Source organism: Aptenodytes forsteri, unplaced genomic scaffold, assembly GCF_000699145.1.
Source record: "Aptenodytes forsteri isolate BGI_AS27 unplaced genomic scaffold, ASM69914v1 Scaffold79, whole genome shotgun sequence".
Classification (NCBI taxonomy): domain Eukaryota; kingdom Metazoa; phylum Chordata; class Aves; order Sphenisciformes; family Spheniscidae; genus Aptenodytes; species Aptenodytes forsteri.
The window spans coordinates 1,127,713-1,145,220 of NW_008794776.1; the positions used below are offsets into that span (position 1 = coordinate 1,127,713).

The following is a 17,508-nucleotide window of genomic DNA, read 5'->3' on the forward strand; positions in this document are numbered from 1 at the left end:
GGCTGAGCAGGCAGACAGCTCATTCACCAAAAAAAAAAAAAAAAAAAAATCGATTCATTTTCACTCAGCTGCACTCATGGCCAGCAGAAAGCTGGGAATGCAGCTCCCTGTTAGTTAAACAGTCACAGAATTGCACCTTAGCAATTGTTTAACACATTAGGGACATTCATCGACTCCTTTTGGGTTCAGCAAACCATTAAATCTGCTCACTCAGATCCCCTTTGGCATCACTGTTTGGACATTCTTTAGATTTTGTCTCATTCTTTTTATGGATATAGCCATATTCCTCCCAATAAAGGAACAGAAATACCCACAGAAAGAAAGAGGTTATCACCCCTGGCTCTACAAGAACACATATTCTTTCCCATTAAGCACAGAGAGACAGATTTCTGGGTATCTTCTGTAGAATTTTGAGGAAGTCTCAATTCAGGAATTATTTGGATTTTTCCATTACAGAGAAGTTTTGTATCTTATAAGCTTATAGCCTTTCATAAATATAAAGAAACTGTAGTCAACAGCAACTGTAGCAGTCACACTGGGATTTTCAGTATGGATATTACAAAAAGGCAAACGACTCCACAAAAACCTTGTTACTTCTCAAGATTCACATCAGAATGATGAATTGGCAGAATATGAAAGAGACAAATCCAGTAACTTCAACAGCTTTTGGTGAGTTTCAGATGATTCCTGGGAGATGTGGGACTGTTATATCAGTTCTACATTCAGAACTCATCTTTGCCATGTCTGCTTTTCATACCAGAGAGAGATTAAAATTGTTCCTGCTCCCTTTATAACCAACATCAACAGCACATGGACTGAACTCAACAGTTATTATTACAACTTTTATGTTTGATAGAGCATTTTTCTGAGTTTGTCCTTCCCCTGATTACTAGAGTAGATCAGAAAAAGTATTTTCTTTTTCACAGTTGCTTCATCCTAAGGTGAACAATTCAGAAAGATTCTGATGTCAGGAATACTGAAACTGAGTTGAAATGACAGCACATGATTTCATCATTTGCTATAAAAATGAAATGTTTAGACATCGCAGAAAATAAAAACATCCATTTGCTGACTTAAATCAAATGTTCGTTTCAAGACAGATCAAAATTATTTGGGATGGAATAAGGCAGTTCAGCTGGTGAGAGAAAGCACATTATATTGTGGAAAACCACGGCAGGAACTTGATCTTCACCGAACCCTCAAGGCAGAGATTTATTTTCCCATTGTAAAATTCAGCCCTACACAACCATACTCTTCTATGCAAGTGTTCAATCTCGACAAAATCCCATTTGTTGATGGGAAAGTATTTTCTTTGATATCATTCAATAAATTATGTGATTACATCTGCTTTTTCCTTCTATTTGGGTCCTCTGAACCCTGAGCGACCAAAACCCATGCGACAACCTCACCCGAATGCGATATTCCACATTCTGGTTAGCTAGTTTAATCGATCACTACTGCTGAAACAGGGGCTTGCTCTTCCTCACTCTTCCCCCTCTCTCACTTTGCTTTGCCCCCACTGCAGGATCCTTTCTCTTCCTTCTGTCCTTCTCCCTCCACCAATTCACTGGAGCAAGTGCCAGGAAAGGGTGAATACTTGGCTCCCCCCTTTTGACTAGGTGAGCTGTTAGACTCAATTAAGCCATAACATGCATCTCAAATCACTCTTAGCTTGGCTTAAGCTCAAGAGATCACAGGGAAACTGGGATTCTTCATACTCTCTTGTTTTTAAATTTTTGTGTATCTTTGCAGTACCTCCATTTTGGGGGCCCATGCCTTTGACCTGCAGCTGTGAGGGTTTTCTTTTCCATTTGAAAGCTGGAAGTGAAAAATTCTGTAATCACATGCCTCCAAGAATGTGTTGTAAAAAGAATATCAAATGGACTCCCACTAGCAGTATGGTTGTGAAATCTGCAGCACTGGAACTGCCAATGCTAAACTAAGGAGCAGATAAAATCCTAGTCTCGATTATCTTCTCCCTTTGATTTTTTACTCTGTCACTCCACTGCCTTTAGAAGAATTCAACTTTTCCCTGAAGTGCGCCAGTGTAAGGAAGAAAAGAAACAGCTGTTAAAAGTTTAATGTTTTAAAACACTGTCTGCTTCAGGCTATTTTAAATGCTCTGACACTTCAGTTTTCGTAAAGTCTGTCACTTGATTAAAAATAAGTTATTTTGCCACAGATAAAAACACACTAAGTGTTACTGCAAGATTTATTAGTCTGCAGTAATACTTTACAAAGTGCCAGTGCATTGTTACCCCCTCTAATACAGTCCAAAGTGAACAGAACAAAGCGGCTACCAACCCTTCGCCCGAGCAGCAATAACTTCCTACCATGTAGCTGTGGCTGGAGTAGCCTGGCTTTGCAACTCTACAGCTGCTTGATAAACAGCAAGCAGGGATAAAACATTACTGCTTCGCTCCTCACACACAGCCAGAAAGATGAGAGTCTGCAGAGGACAAGCACAAACGCCAGGCAATCGTCCCACAGCCAGAACTGGTTGTAGAGCTTTGGGAAATGGGAATTCAGAGCAAAAGGCCACCCTGCAACATCTTGCACGGCCCCTGCACGTGGGACACAGCCCCACGGCTCTGTGGCAAGTCCTACATTGTGCAAAGGATATCGGTAGTAACAACCCTCCTTTCACTCCTTCTGCCCCCAGGAGTTTGCTTGTAATACAGACAAAAGTTAGTAATGCCTGCCCTCCCGTTTGCATCCTTATCTGAGATCTAAGAAAAGTACAAGGTGCTCTAGAAGGAAATAAGCTAAAGGTATTTTGTTAGAAAAGCACGAAATTTGCATCCTTATCTGAGATCTAAGAAAAGTACAAGGTGCTCTAGAAGGAAATAAGCTAAAGGTATTTTGTTAGAAAAGCACGAAATTTTGGATAACACACAGATTTGGAATGGAGTCTTCTACAAAATAGACAGTGTAGTATAAAAAAGGGCCAGAGAAACTGTATCCTGTTCCCAGCGTTGGCACCATTCACTGTGTGACTTCTGGCAAGTGGCTTCTGGACAGAGCTGAGAATATACTGGAATTTGTAGTTAACTGATCAAACAAAATGAATCTAAAGGTGTTTTCATTTCAGGGCAACCAAAATGCAGATTTTCAATTAACTCATCAAATTGAAAACACAGAGCATTGGAAAGCGTTGCTTTGGAGACTTTTAGGCTTTGTTGAGCCTTGAAAAAATGGCCATTTTGAAATGGAAATGTCTTTTCAAAATGAAAGATTAGAAGATGTTGATTTTTCCCCTCTCCTCATTCTTGCTTTCAATAATCTTGACAATTTGATCCATATTAACAACTCAACAAAAAAAGTCTGCTCACTAATGACTGTCTTCCATGAGGGCAGTAGGAGTTTTACCATCTACTTCAATGGCCAGAACTTCTTTACAGCACTTTGAAATTCTCACCTTAACTTTTCTGTGTCTCAGATTCCTCATTTGTGAAACAGAGCCTATAACATGCCTCCATTTTTTGGCATGGTTACTCTGTCATGGTGGACCAAATCATTTCAGACAATCATTTATCAATAACAATATTGTTTTAATGGACTAAATTCTGTCCTGACTTATTCAATCAAGTTCAAGTAGATGCAGTTTGGCAGAAAACAAGTCAGTGCAGAATTTGATCTGGCTCTTTAAAGTTCTTTGAAGTCCCAGATGAAAGAAGTGAGTAATAAATGTGGCCCCTGAAACTAAAAGAAGAATGAGGTATCCTCATTCTGCAAGGAAAATGAGCTTAAACTCATCATTAATCAACACAGAAAAAATAGGAATAAAAGCTAAGCCACAAAGACGTAATCAATCTGTTAGAAGCTACATGACTGATGCATTGAAAAACAGCAACAGTAAAGACACAAAGAAATGTAATCTTAATCTTTATATTTCAATGGGCATTTTAAGCAGACTTTTTCTTCCATTTTATACTCACTACTCTAATGCCCGGAGAACAGAAACTCTAATTACTGTTGCATGCTGAAGGCTGGCCAGTAATTATATACCTTTATCTTCATTAGATAAGATGTCTGTGAATAAGGCTTGGTCTGAAACAGAGCAAGTAAACTGAAAACTCAGAGACACATTTTCAATTAAGAGCTCACTTTAAACTGGCAACTCATTTTAATGCTGCTGAAACCCGCCTTCCTACTGCGGAGGAGTGAACTCTAGCGGGACGTTTGCAGAAGCCCAGAATGTCTTGATCTCTGACTAGTGATTTCCTGCTTCGACACCGGGCCTATCATTAGCATCACTGTGCAATGGCATGCGTGTGAACAATGCTAAGCGCACAAGCCTTTACTGGTGTATTCATGTACTTACAGTTAATGATAGATATACACTCGAGCAGTACTACCACTTTCACCTCTTTGCCAGGGTTAGAGCTGAGCATATTGTATACTACAAACTGTTGCAGATTTATATCGGCCAAAACCGTTTCACAAATATCCATTGGACATGCCAAACCACTCTGATAAACTAAAACTTTGGAAAACGAAACGGATTTTTAAAATATCTTCCAAATGATATATTTGCTTTTGAATTATTTTTTCCAGCTCTCTGAAAAAAACCTAAAAAATTAGTTAATGAGTGAGTTAGTGAGTGAAGACTTAGTCCATTAACTTACACAAGGCAAGGACCCCAAATAATTTCTTTCTGTTTTTAAACCTAGATTCAGTCCATCAGTTTGCTATTTTTAGCAGATATAGCAGATTCAAAAGGTCTTCATAGAAGTAAAAAAAAAAAAGTCTGGATTAAGACAGCCAGAAAGACACATTTAATCAGAAAATACCAGCATGGTGGCTATTCAGATAAATAGAAACCCTGAGTAGATTCTAAAAGGGAAACATAAAAAATGCTGGACTTTTAAATTGCTTGGGTTTATCTTATGTATAAAAAATTATCATGAAGTTACTTAAAACAAGTCCAGTGAGTGTAAACTTTGCAATTTTTTTTTTTTTTTTTTTGGGGGGGGGGGAATTAAAATCTGTTTAGAGATAGGTCAAGAAAGATCATTTAAACCCATACCCAGCTCTATTCTTCAATTACCCTGCTCCAAGTTGTCACTCCCTCCGTGACATGAAGTTACTAAACGTGTAGGTATGTCTCAAACTCCCAACAGTTGCCCATATGACAGTAACAACCAAGTACCTACACTCATCTTTGCCTATAAAGGCAAAAAAAGGTCCACTAGGAAGAGTCTTTTTCAGCTAATGGGGCCCAGGGAGGCTTGCTTTGGAGCTAAACACTACCCTCAGCTGTTTGAATCCAAAATAAAATGAACTAACATAACAGGGAGAAAGCTTAGCATTCCAGTCAGCTTTAGGCTAAGACAAATTTCACAAAGGCCAAGTCCTCAATATGGTGCAGTTCACAAAAGTTAATGGGATAACAGTGATTTCCAGCAGCTGGAGGAGTGGCCTGTAGTATTTGTAATCATTTTGTGACATGCTGGTTATGTTAAAAAAATTCAATTTTAACTTTTATTTGCAGCCATGTCTCTCGTTTCCTTTTCTCAAGTGACAACCACAGATAAGTTCGTGAAAAGATAAAGGCTGCTGTAGACAAGCCAACATTTCTGTCACTACGCTGGAATACTTTCCACCGTATTTCCCACAATCACCACTGCCAACCGTGTCCTTCCATTACCACTAACGTGTGTTAACCATTAACCAAGCTGAGTAGGAATATGCAGGACTTAGAATCATAGAATCATTGAGGTTGGAAAAGACCTCTAAGATCATCGAGTCCAACCGTCGACCCAACACCACCATGTCCACTAAACCATGTCCCTAAGTGCCTCGTCTACTCGTCTTTACTTCTTACAAACTTTTAGTAGTAATATTGGTACAAGTTGAAAGCCTTCAAGAAGCAGCAATTTTTTTGAGGGTCCAGTCTGACCCTAAGATTTCAGTAATAAATTCATAATTTATTTAAAATAATAATTCAGTAATAAAAAGGCACTTAAAGGCATTCCTGCAGGCTCTCTCCTCCCCACTGGCTAAGAAAGTACACACTGTGCGTCAAAACAGTAGTGGTATATTACTGCCTAGCATTTCTCTTTCAAGGAAGTTTAGGCTATAGAGCTGTTGTACAGAGTAAATCCACTGGTCAAGTGTCTTATCCAGTAGTTCCCAGTCCACGATTGGCGGCCAACATGTTTCCTGTGAGACACCCTAGTAGCTATTGTGACCAAAGAAAATTCCAAATGTAAAGCTAATGTTGTTTGCAATACACTACTGGGTCAGTACCAAGAAAAGACCCAACCTTGAGTCATACAGCTCCTGTTCCAATGTGGCAAACCAACTTCAGAGGAATGACCTCCCCTTCTCTAGGACATGAGCTGACGGCATTCCTGAACCGACACAGCCCATATAGCAGAAAAGTAAAAGGTAAAGGTAGAGTGAACTCCAAAAATACTTCAGAAGTGGGAAGTGACAGACAGTTCCAGCTGTTTGACATGCAGGATGGAAAACGTGAGATTTTGTGTTTGTTTTATTGCTCCGCTGAACCAACCTATATGTAACAGTGATAATAAACCTTTGTCTTCCAGCAGTAGAACAGTTAGGAAGATGAAAGAACTTGTCACTTTAGAGAACACCACTGTTTTGCAGGGCCTCTCTGCCTTTGTGCAATGGAGCACTATGTTCCTACCTTAATGACATCTTCGTCTGATGATCTGCACTCCACAGATTCCAGAAGATCAGTCACAGTCCCATCATCTTCCACAGAGATCACTTTGACAGGGACAGCCACTGTTTTCCCTGTGAGAATAGCTGTATTCAGGATCTCTGCTTCCTAAAGAGATCAAAAAAAGCCCCTTTAGTTAATATATTTTGCTATTAATTCATTAGTACCACCTAGATTCAGCTTTACTTTAATTTCTAATGGCTATGCCAAGAACTGTTCCAAGCACAGCAGGCAGAAAAGACAAATTTCCTCCCTTCAATCCTGGAACCAAACTCCCAGTTCTGATTCAGGGCTGTTAAGATATCTGTCGTGCCCTAATTGCTATTTCATGAATGCTCATCAAGCGTCAAAGCAACCTAACACCCGAGGAATGACCCTGCACCACATAAACAAGATATACCTTGCACCTAGCAATAATGAAATCTCCATCCTGAGGAGCTCACTAATGATCTTGCTGATCACATAAAAATAATGTCTTAAGTCTTGCTGGTTTACCCACAAAACTGTTTTCTGAAAGGTTTTCTACAAATACTGAAATTATATGACACTATTGGACAAATACTGTCAACATTTACACCAAAGAAGTACTGTGTAATTGCTAGGGAACAAGTTTGGATTGAGGATAGTCAGGAATCCACTTTGCCCCAAATCTCCTGGGTGATCTTTTACAAGCCTCTGCAGTGGGGGGTGTCTTCTGCAATACGCACACTTTCTAACTTCCAGTCTGTAGACAGCCCGCACAGGGGTAATAGCTGCTACAAAAGCCACCTGGTAGCACATTAAACCATCTGGCATGCAGGGCGTGCTCTAGCATGGCCTCTGACTGCACGTTAGTTCGGTTGGACACTCAGGCTGGCCATGTGTACGGAAGCAACTCCAGTCTTAGAGGCAGGCTTTAGGCTGCTCTTTGGGATGCAATGTTGGCAGATTCAACTTAAGCCCCCCAATTCACAGCCTGTAAAATGGGCTAGTGGCACTGTCTGTCGTGGCAGACAAGATCTGGTTTCCTCTGCTCTGCCTCCTAGGGAATTAGTTTAAGAGTACCACCATTCTGGTCCTGTGTAAATGACCGTGTACGACAGGACTGTAGGGAATCCAGCCCTCGTCAGGTTTTCTAGGACTTATCCTGTTGGGTAATAGTGGGCAAGCACTTGTTCACAACTCATTCTTTACCTTTTAATGAGACTCATGCAAAACCATCCTCTCCCAAAAAGGAAGGATGCTGAGAAGGGCCTGGGCTCTTTAAACAAAATGAGCTCTGTAGTGACCTGTGTCACTGGTACGTCATTGTTGCGATGATTATTGCAAAAGGCATTCCTTCTGTTTATCACTTCTAATTTAAAAGCGCTGGGTTCTGATTATATGAAGAGCACGAGACTAAACAGCACTCGGTTACCTGGGTGTCACACCAGTCTCGCACAACAGATATCACTGACTTGTGCCAAGATACACAGATAGCACAAATTAGCGCCTGAATTCTTCTGCTCCTAATTGCAAGATTCTGCTCGTTCCTGGAAAGGCCTTTGAGCTTTTCAGAACCGTGCCTGCAAATCACAGACTATCCCGTAGAACAAGAGGCTCTTGATTTCAGCTGGCTCTTGTGAAATAAAGGCTTCCAAAGCCCCCCAAGTGCTAACTTCTCATTATCTAAATAGCTCAGGCTATGAGCTCTGAGACTAACCTCATTTTACTTGTGGAAGACGACAAAGTGGGAGATTGAAACCAAGTTACCAGAAGATGACGACTCCCCCTACTGCCTCTTGGGCTAAAGAGGAGAAGCTGGGATTTCTCTCATCTAAAGGATATGGATCAAAAAGACCTTTTCCTATTACTTAAAGAAACAGAGACACTTTATTTGGACTCAAAGCAATATTTAAAGAAAGAAAGAAAAAAACCTCCTGGTCTTTTGACAGCTGCTTTGCTAAAGTCTCCCCATCCTCACCATGATCTTTAGGGGAGGGTAAAATAGGATTTCACAAAAGGAGAACTTAAGAAGAAAATCCTCTCCCCTCCCTCAGCACAAAAGCCCTTCAGATATTTTGAAATTATAATTCATACAAAGGTGACAATATCTGCCTGTACTATAAGGCCCTTCTGTCTTGAGTGCACATTTGTTCTCAGTAGAGTACGTATTATTCAAGCAACTAGGATCTCAGAAAAATTGGCAATTAAGTTTCCAGGTTCTTTTATTTTTTTCAGATCTGGGCTTTGCAGCAAAGTTACTGCATGCAGGTTATTTAGATACTTTTGCCACTCTCCTATAGGCTCCACAGAGCTGCAAATGGGGGCAGCTTGACAGACCAAGTGCTATTAAGCATCCATGATAATTACAGAATCCAGGCATTAGGTCCTGATTTTGCAAACACTTGGGCATGAATCTCATTTCATTGGGACTACCTGAGGCCATACCACATACCTAGCTACTTGCACCTTGTACCAAGCTGAGAAGACCTGCTCCCTCAAACAGGAATGGCCTTATTCCTCCAGTTGATACATTACAGTATGACCCTTGCAATTATTTTATAAAGCAAAGGGAAGTTTAATAACTAAGCCTTTGAAACAGTGTGATTAATGAGGTCTGCTTACCAAAGGCAAATGTAATTTCCCCTGGCAAGAGCTAGTAACTGAGAATGATTCTCACAAGCTTGAAGAATTTCTTTTGAGTTTCTGAATTTTCCAGGTGCTGGCTTTGGATATTCTGAATACAGTCTGCATCCTAATATATCTGGTACCTGCCACTTTCTAGAAATAGATGTAGAAACAGGCTACTTAGTACTCAGCTGTTTCACTGTCACTACCCTGTTTTCCTTCTCTAAAAGCATGTGCATAGCACATCTAATCCACAGGGAATTTCTGCATGTCCGAGTCTCAGTTGGCTTCAAAGCTCAGTAACGTGGTCTCAGGTCCTGCCCCAGAGCTTTCTATCTGAGGCTACAGTCCGACAGATCCGTGCTTAACCCAATTGCGTGAATGATCGCAATGACTTCAATGAGAGCACTTAAATGCAAGGAGATGAGCGTATTCATACCTCATTCTAAGGTAAGGAAGCAAATTCATATGTTGTCTCTATCCAAAATCAAAGATCCCAGATTCAAAGTTTTGTAGTTTCTGTCTGCATCCATGTTCTAGATGTTCAGAACCAAAGTGTGTCCAGAACTGTGCTTAGTCCGTATCAGCACAATGCCCAGCATGTGACAGTATTGCTGATTCTTAGTCATAAAAAACCTCCAAAACAATCTTTGTCCCCTCTCTCTCCAAAGGAAATGAGGGAGGGGGGTGGCAAGAAGTAATGCCTGGAGTTCATATAAATGTCTGTGGCGATTTTCTGACTTTCTATCAGCAACTACTTGTTCAGTCCCAGGAAAACAAATCCACCCAATACCTCTCTAAAGTAAAAGCAGGGCAAAGCAAGCTGGCAGTGGTCCGAAGCTGTGCTAGTCTACACTAGAGTAATGGAGCGGTACATTCTGTTTGCAGAGTTTTCAGTACCTCTACATGTATGGACTTGGAGGATGATTTCTTTAGGCACCTGGTGTGCATCTCACCCTTGAACACAGAGGCATAATAACCATTTACACCAATTTACACAGCAGAGGCAGAGTAAAATGCTTCTTCAGTCATTTGTTTAATGGCTAGAAAGGGCTTAATGTTCCCCTGGTGAAAGCATATAAAAATTATTTCATTTTTAGGAAACAAACATGATACTTATTTAGCTATACAGAGAGTTATAGTTCAGAGTCTCGGCATGTAAAAGCTATAAATCTAAATAGTTTCTAATTTAAAAGTGTTACTTTTTGCTGCTTAAGTGATAAAGGAATCTTCTGAAGAAATATTATGTTCTTTATCCCTAACTAACACGGATTATAGGAGATATGATGTCCGGGCGTTGCAAGATGGGAATAGTTATGCTTTTGCACAGCTATAGCCAAATATTCTAGCGGCTAAAAGTTGATTCCCTGAGCAGCTATTAAAAAGATGCTGAACTTTCTCTAACTATTACGTAGCATATCTTTACAATTCACATACACCACCCCCCCAAAAATAATAAAAAAATAATAATCAGAGAAAAACATTTTTCTCCATGTAATAGAAATGGAGGACCAGGTAATCTTTATTCTGAAATTGCTACCACGTTAAAAAATAGTAATACTTTTAAAGAAGATTCTGGAGTGAGCATTCTTTGCCTACTGAAGAGACTCACATTAAATAACTGAGCATATTACACCCTCCAGCAGAAACATATTCAGAAGATGTACACAGTAAGCATCTATTTAAGTAGGAATGCAGAAGTGAATACCCATTAGCTAATCTTTATTCTGAAATTGCTACCACGTTAAAAAATAGTAATACTTTTAAAGAAGATTCTGGAGTGAGCATTCTTTGCCTACTGAAGAGACTCACATTAAATAACTGAGCATATTACACCCTCCAGCAGAAACATATTCAGAAGATGTACACAGTAAGCATCTATTTAAGTAGGAATGCAGAAGTGAATACCCATTAGCTTTTTCAATTTTAATTGGTAGCTTCCTTGCAATTTAATTTCCCTTCGGATAATCTTTTGCCTTATAATTTCTGAGGTGAAAGAAAGGACTTTACCAATATCTTTATAAACCTTAAGGAGTTTTTTTTCTTCCCCTAGTTCTCTCTGTGTACACAATATTTCCTAATGTTTGTATTAATAATGACTTTTAAAAGAAATAAATACATGACTAACTCATGCTTAGCTTTGAGGCCGCACGTCAGATTTATGTGACAAAGAAAAATTTAGTACTAACTGTCAACATTCTTTTCCAAAAGCATTTCAGCATGATTCAACACATTGTTTTAACGCCAGATCCCTGTTAGCCCTCACAACACTACAAGCAGCAGTGAGCAAGGCACCAGCTTGTTTTCAAGAAAGACCTGCAGACGTGTTTCCTCAAAATAACTTGGACTGATCTGCAGCTCACACCCTTCAGAAGTGCTTGTCCTACTACAATACACAAGGAAAAAAGTATTAAGAAGTCTCCACAACACTATAATACACGTTCTATAAGCACAGCAGATCTCCAGTTACAGTTTTCATTATAGTAGTGGAATGTATTTTTGCAGGCTAAATATCTAACTTCTAAAATCAAGCCTGTTCCTTTTTGTTTTCAGTAGGTATCTTGGCTTTTAGGTTTACTGTGTACAGACTGCAATAGGGAAGAGAAAAAAAAATGATCACTGAAATCTCCCGAAGTCCAGGGCATGCCACCAAATGAGAATGAATAGCTGCCAGAAAATCCGTCCCATTTGGCACTCATTAATATCCTCCATTTTCCTTTTCTTCTTTTCTTTTCATCAGCCTGTAGAGCATTAATCCAGGGTACCACCCTGAATCTTTTCACTGTTTATTTAAAAAAGGCCTAGATTTTCCTCCTCTTCAGCTAGCAGCCATCTTATTTATATCAGAGAATCCATGCTTCAGTCATGCATAACTAATTTCAAATCTTATTTAGCATCAAGTCTCAGAATTAAGAAGCTAAGTGACAGCTGTTTAATTAACTCCTTAAGCTGATTAGAAAGCATTACAGAAATCCCCCCAAGGAAGAGTTTATAACTGTCAAGAGAGCCCAAGGCCATGTTAATGCTTCTGTTTAAATTTAGTAAGCTTCTAAACCAATAAAGTCTCAATGCTTGACATCCTCATGGATGTGGTCAAATTCAGCTTTTTTCCTCATGTTACCACTGCAAGGATAGGAAACAAAAACAACAACATAGAAGGGATTTGAAAAGTCAGAAAGCAGCAGCTGAACAATAATGCGAAGAGATGCATCTCTCTAAAGGAGCTGCTGTGAGTTCATACCACCTAACACTCGATTATACTGGATTAGTACTCAACGCTGGAGTGAAGCTGAGCTTGCACCTTAAATGCAGAGTCATCTCCCAGCTTCTGGTTGCAAGCACAAAGGTTTGTTCGTTGGTTCTTAAAACTTAAATCCACCTTTAATGATAAGATTATGGCAGCTGAAGTGCAAGTTTTAGAAGCAGCTGGTGGGGCTAGATACATGGTGGTGCAGAGGAACTGAAAACGCTCCACCGCAAATTTCCTCGGTTGTAGTACATTATTGTCAGCTCTGAGCTTGCAAATAGCGCGAGTTCAGTCTTAAAATATCATAGTACTTGGGCTTGAAAGTGCTTGGGCTTGAAATAAATAAAATATAATTCTAATTTCTTTATTTGCCCTCTGGTTTCCGAGCCTTTACGATTCACTAAAAAAAAAAATTGAAAAATTAGCTGCAATTCTTCTGTGTCCAAAGGAATAAAGGAACTGTGGCCAGAAATAACACAAAATAATTTGTGAGGCCTTTAATATAAATAGAAGAGTTGCAAGTACAAGTCAAAATACTGCAAGTATGAGAAATGATGGTGAAACCTAAATGCAAAAATGCGAAAAGACTGACATGAACTTCAAAGTTAGCTGTTTGGTTTAATGTGTGCACCTTTCATTGTGCAGAGTGAAGTCTGAAGTCACTGGGAACGGAAGAGAGGAAGGGGATATAAAAGCAAATTAACCACATTTAATTTAAGCACTTGCTACTTAATCAGTTTCCTTTTTTCCTCGGAACAGGGAAGAGAGCTGCACAATCAGATGTGCTGACACAGGGTTAAAAAGGAGCATAAACAGAAACCCAAATGCATGTTTCTCTGGATATATCTACCTGCTGACTCCTAGTCTTCCACACAGCTGCTACAGAGGGAAAAATGGATTTATTTTTTTTTTAATAGCAAAATGTGATTGCAAAACCATTGGTTAGAAAGAAATGGGTGGCAGAATCAATGTCTGAATATATTTTTCATTCTTTCTTTTTCAATCTGTGATTCCTTGAAAAGTTTAGACTGCCATGCAATGGGGGGGTGACTTACCTCCAGCCACACTCTCACTCCTCCGCTGGAGCAGAATCAATGCTCATGGAGCGAGCAGATTTGGCAAAGATGAGCAGTGAAACAAAGCCATATACACATATAAAGCACAGCATTTAATAGCAATGTGATTGCAAAACCATTGGTTAGAAAGAAATGGGTGGCAGAATCAATGTCTGAATATATTTTTCATTCTTTCTTTTTCAATCTGTGATTCCTTGAAAAGTTTAGACTGCCATGCAATGGGGGGGTGACTTACCTCCAGCCACACTCTCACTCCTCCGCTGGAGCAGAATCAATGCTCATGGAGCGAGCAGATTTGGCAAAGATGAGCAGTGAAACAAAGCCATATACACATATAAAGCACAGCAATCACAATTTTCCAGTTAAAAACAGAGAACAGCCAATGGCTGGATTGTGCTGTAGGGGAAAAAAGCAACATGGGATAATCACAGAGACTGTCTGTCCCTCCTAATGTCACACATGAGGCATTCAGGAAAAATACCTCGTTATATTTAATCTGAGAGTTAACTTTTGCAAAGCCTTTTAGCTATTTTATATTCTTACTAACGAACTTTCATCTCTGTATAGATAGAATCTATCACTGCTAAGTTTGAGGGGGGGGAAAGAAAAGCTAAATATATAAGACAGTGCTGTGTGTAGTAAATAGGGAGAAAAGGAGCAAAATAACGGGTAGGTGTTACAAAGGAAAAGTGGGATCCGTAATAAGATGACCAGCAGTGAGAGGTCTCTCATTACAGAGCCTGTGACGTTCAGTAAAAAGCTCAAGAAAGAAAGAAATGCATCTTAGAAGCAAAATCCAGGTGCCACTGTATCTGCCTCAGTGAAGTGAAGCTGCCATTCAGGCCAGCAAATTCCCATGTTTCACATTTGTATGTTGTTACGACTAGGCAATCCTGGCTTGTGGGCATGCCTATTATTGCAGGATGCAATTCTACACCTTTAAGTGATGAAAAAGCCGGGGAATAAATCACCTCACTCCGAGGGAGAGAAAAATGCCTTTGCCTGTTGTGTCCCTTTTCCTTACCTTTGCCTGTCTCATATATCTAGCCTGGCTATAGACTAGACTTCTTTTTTTTGGTATTTGTACAGTGTCCAGTCCCAAGTTCAGATCTGAGGTCAAGCTGCTGAACCAACTAACAATAAGTAACAGTTTTCTTGAAGGTGAAACACGGCAAGCACACAACAAATGCGAGAACAAAGTAGGGGTGATAGGACATTGTCTCTGTCCTCGCTGGTAGCGGTTATTTACAGCCCTGCTGCTGGGGTGAAGGCACACAAGGTTTTAATGTTTTTAATAGCAACTTTACAGAGCAGAAGTGTGTCATTTTAAGCCTGTATTTTCCGCTAAGGATTTCTGGGAGCAGGCAGCACACAGGCAAACTACCTAGAGAGGGTAACGAACTATTTAGCAATGGGACAGTTTGTAATGTGGCCGGTAAGCTATCCAAGCCGCGCTGGATCTCCTTTACACTCAGATAGTTGAAGAGTCAAATCCTCCCATGGGAGTTCACTTTTTTCTAACTATAGAGTAAATGTAAATTTTAATTTCTCTCAGGTTTAAAATGACAAAGTCCCTTTAATGCTTTGATGTCTAACATTCAGGAATTGTGTTAGCTTACTTTCGGCAAGTCCTCCTTTGGCGTGTTGGTGGTTCGCAGTGCTAAGTAGGCTACCATGATCCCAGGAATCTGTCATGTACGTTGTCTGTTTATCAGAGCTATGAAGTCTGCAAATTGTCAGCCTGCAGTTCTTCAGAGAAATTGCTAATTAATTCACAGGCTCCAAACTGTAACTGCATGAAGCTGTGTGTGCATACTTGATGTTGGTCTCTAGACAGACTGCTTTAGCTGATAATCAACAAGGTTTGCTCTTAAAAGCAAACAAACAAACAAACTTTGGCAAGATTTCTTCTTTGCTTTTCCGAAGCAGGCTGCCAGCACTTCTAGCCATCATTGCAGGAGGGAAAGGCATGTCTGATTGTCAAAGGAAGACCTTTCAGAAAAGCAGAGCTGGGAGATCTGGCCTAAGGTACATGAATACACTGTGTCTGATGCTGCTGAATTGCTGAGACTGGGGAGACTGGTAGGGACATGTCATGCAAAATTAGCTAAACCCAACCAAAATTTCACACACGGGGTCAGTATCTCAGCTCCCGGATTGATGTGCCAGCATGAAGGCTCTTTTGATTCTCAGGCCTGCAGTTAGGAAGCCTAATGCAGAGGTTTGGTGCCCGCAGGGGTTTTGGAGCTCTGTAAGGGGTGGAATATGGGACGTGATGTAGGGATTTCCAGCAACAAAATGAAAGCTCTAGGATATCACTTCAAAGAAAAGATGCCAATGAGATTCTAGCAGTGCAATTTAGCAGAGTAAGTATTTGGTGCGACGTGTAGCAGAGCCAGAATGACTGGGGTCAAACTGACTGAAACAGCTTCGCTTTCACGGAGGGAAGTATTAAAAATCCCAAAACAAATCACTGGCCTTGTTTAATATGTTTGGGTTTTTTTTTTTCTTCTCTTTCTTCTACAGCTTGCTTCTGTCGTTCCCAGGCTGTATTCTGAGCCGCACATGAATCTTTCCCATCTTCCACACTGTGCTAACCCCTGTGCACTCGGTGGTCTAAAGGGAATACTAAGGGCCACAGCCGGGGAACCCTTTCCCCATCTGCCATAGAGATCCTTGGGGCCTGGCCAACAAGGAGCAGATCAGAGCAGTCCTTCGGACGCAGAAATATCCAGCAGAGAGATTTGACGGGTTCTTTTCTGTCATCGTCTGCTTTCCAGAGCCAGACAGCGAAGAAATCTGCATACTTCCCTGCCTGCCTGCTCTGCTCCTCTCCCCCTCCTGCGGCCGCTGCTGCCCCCGGGGTGGGTGACCGGGCAGGGCTCTGTGCCACCAGGGACTCCCCTCCTGCCCCGGTCCTCACTGTCTGCTCCGGCCACAACCACATTTCTGCACTGTCACAGCCAGCGAATGACAAGCTGAAAGAGAGCTGAGGCTGGGAAGGGTGGGAGACGGGGAGCGGGAGGGAATCTGAGGCAGAGGACAGGGGAAGGGGACAGGAAGGGAGGGGGACTCTCACAGTTTCTCCAGGGAGGGTTAGCTGCTGACTAAAGAAAATACAGGAAAAGTACTGTCCCGCTTCCCTTTGTTAAAGGATACAGGACTTTGCAAATTTCTGCATAATACGGTACATGTAGCAAAAGCTGCAATGGATGCTGGGCACAGCTGAGAATTGGAGCTGCTCTTTTAGCAGCGAGACCTCCCTGCTCACGTACGCTGCTCTCATACTCCATTATCTGTTCTCTCCCTCCCACATAATCACATATGGGATGAAGCCTGTTTCTGCACTGACCGGAACTATCGATACTGTAGATTAGGAATGCATAAACGAGTCAACAATCGCAGTAGCTACATCAACTTCCTCAGAAAAATATTTCTAAGTGCTTATCACAGAGGTATGAATGACGTGTCTTTATGCTACTGCGGAACAAGGTTTCTGTAAAAGGCTTCCCCAGATTCAGGCCCTGCGGGAATCGGGTCCCATCAGGGTCCTCCGAGACACGCAAAACAGACGGAACAAAAGGAGATTCAATGTTTTATTTTCTGTATAAGTTTAGATTTTTCTATTGTTTTACCAACAAACAAATTCACACCTGAAAACAACTTCAGTATCGTTTTGTAATGTGTGATGATACATCTGCATGTCTGCCTGGCAGTGCTTTGTGCAGAGTTTTGTTCGTATTTTGAAGCCCTGCTGTGAAACATTCAATTATTTTCACATACCGAACCGTTGCCATGAGTTTGCCTTGGTGAGTCACATTTCCTTTGCCGGCCACGTGTTGACACTGACCTATCTGAAGCCCAACTGACGTGGGCAGAGGCGCAGATGCAGCCTTCCTTATTAC

At 40.8% G+C, this 17,508-nt stretch overlaps 1 protein-coding gene across 1 annotated transcript in view; it reads right to left on the minus strand.

The window, feature by feature from the left end:
• TMEM132D (transmembrane protein 132D) overlaps nt 1–17,508 on the minus strand; it is a 265,283-nt gene that overhangs the window by 36,201 nt on the left and 211,574 nt on the right. The window contains exon 5 of the mRNA XM_009274370.1: nt 6,656–6,799. Within this exon, the coding sequence (XP_009272645.1) occupies nt 6,656–6,799 (144 nt within the window). The remainder of the gene's footprint in view (nt 1–6,655; nt 6,800–17,508) is intronic.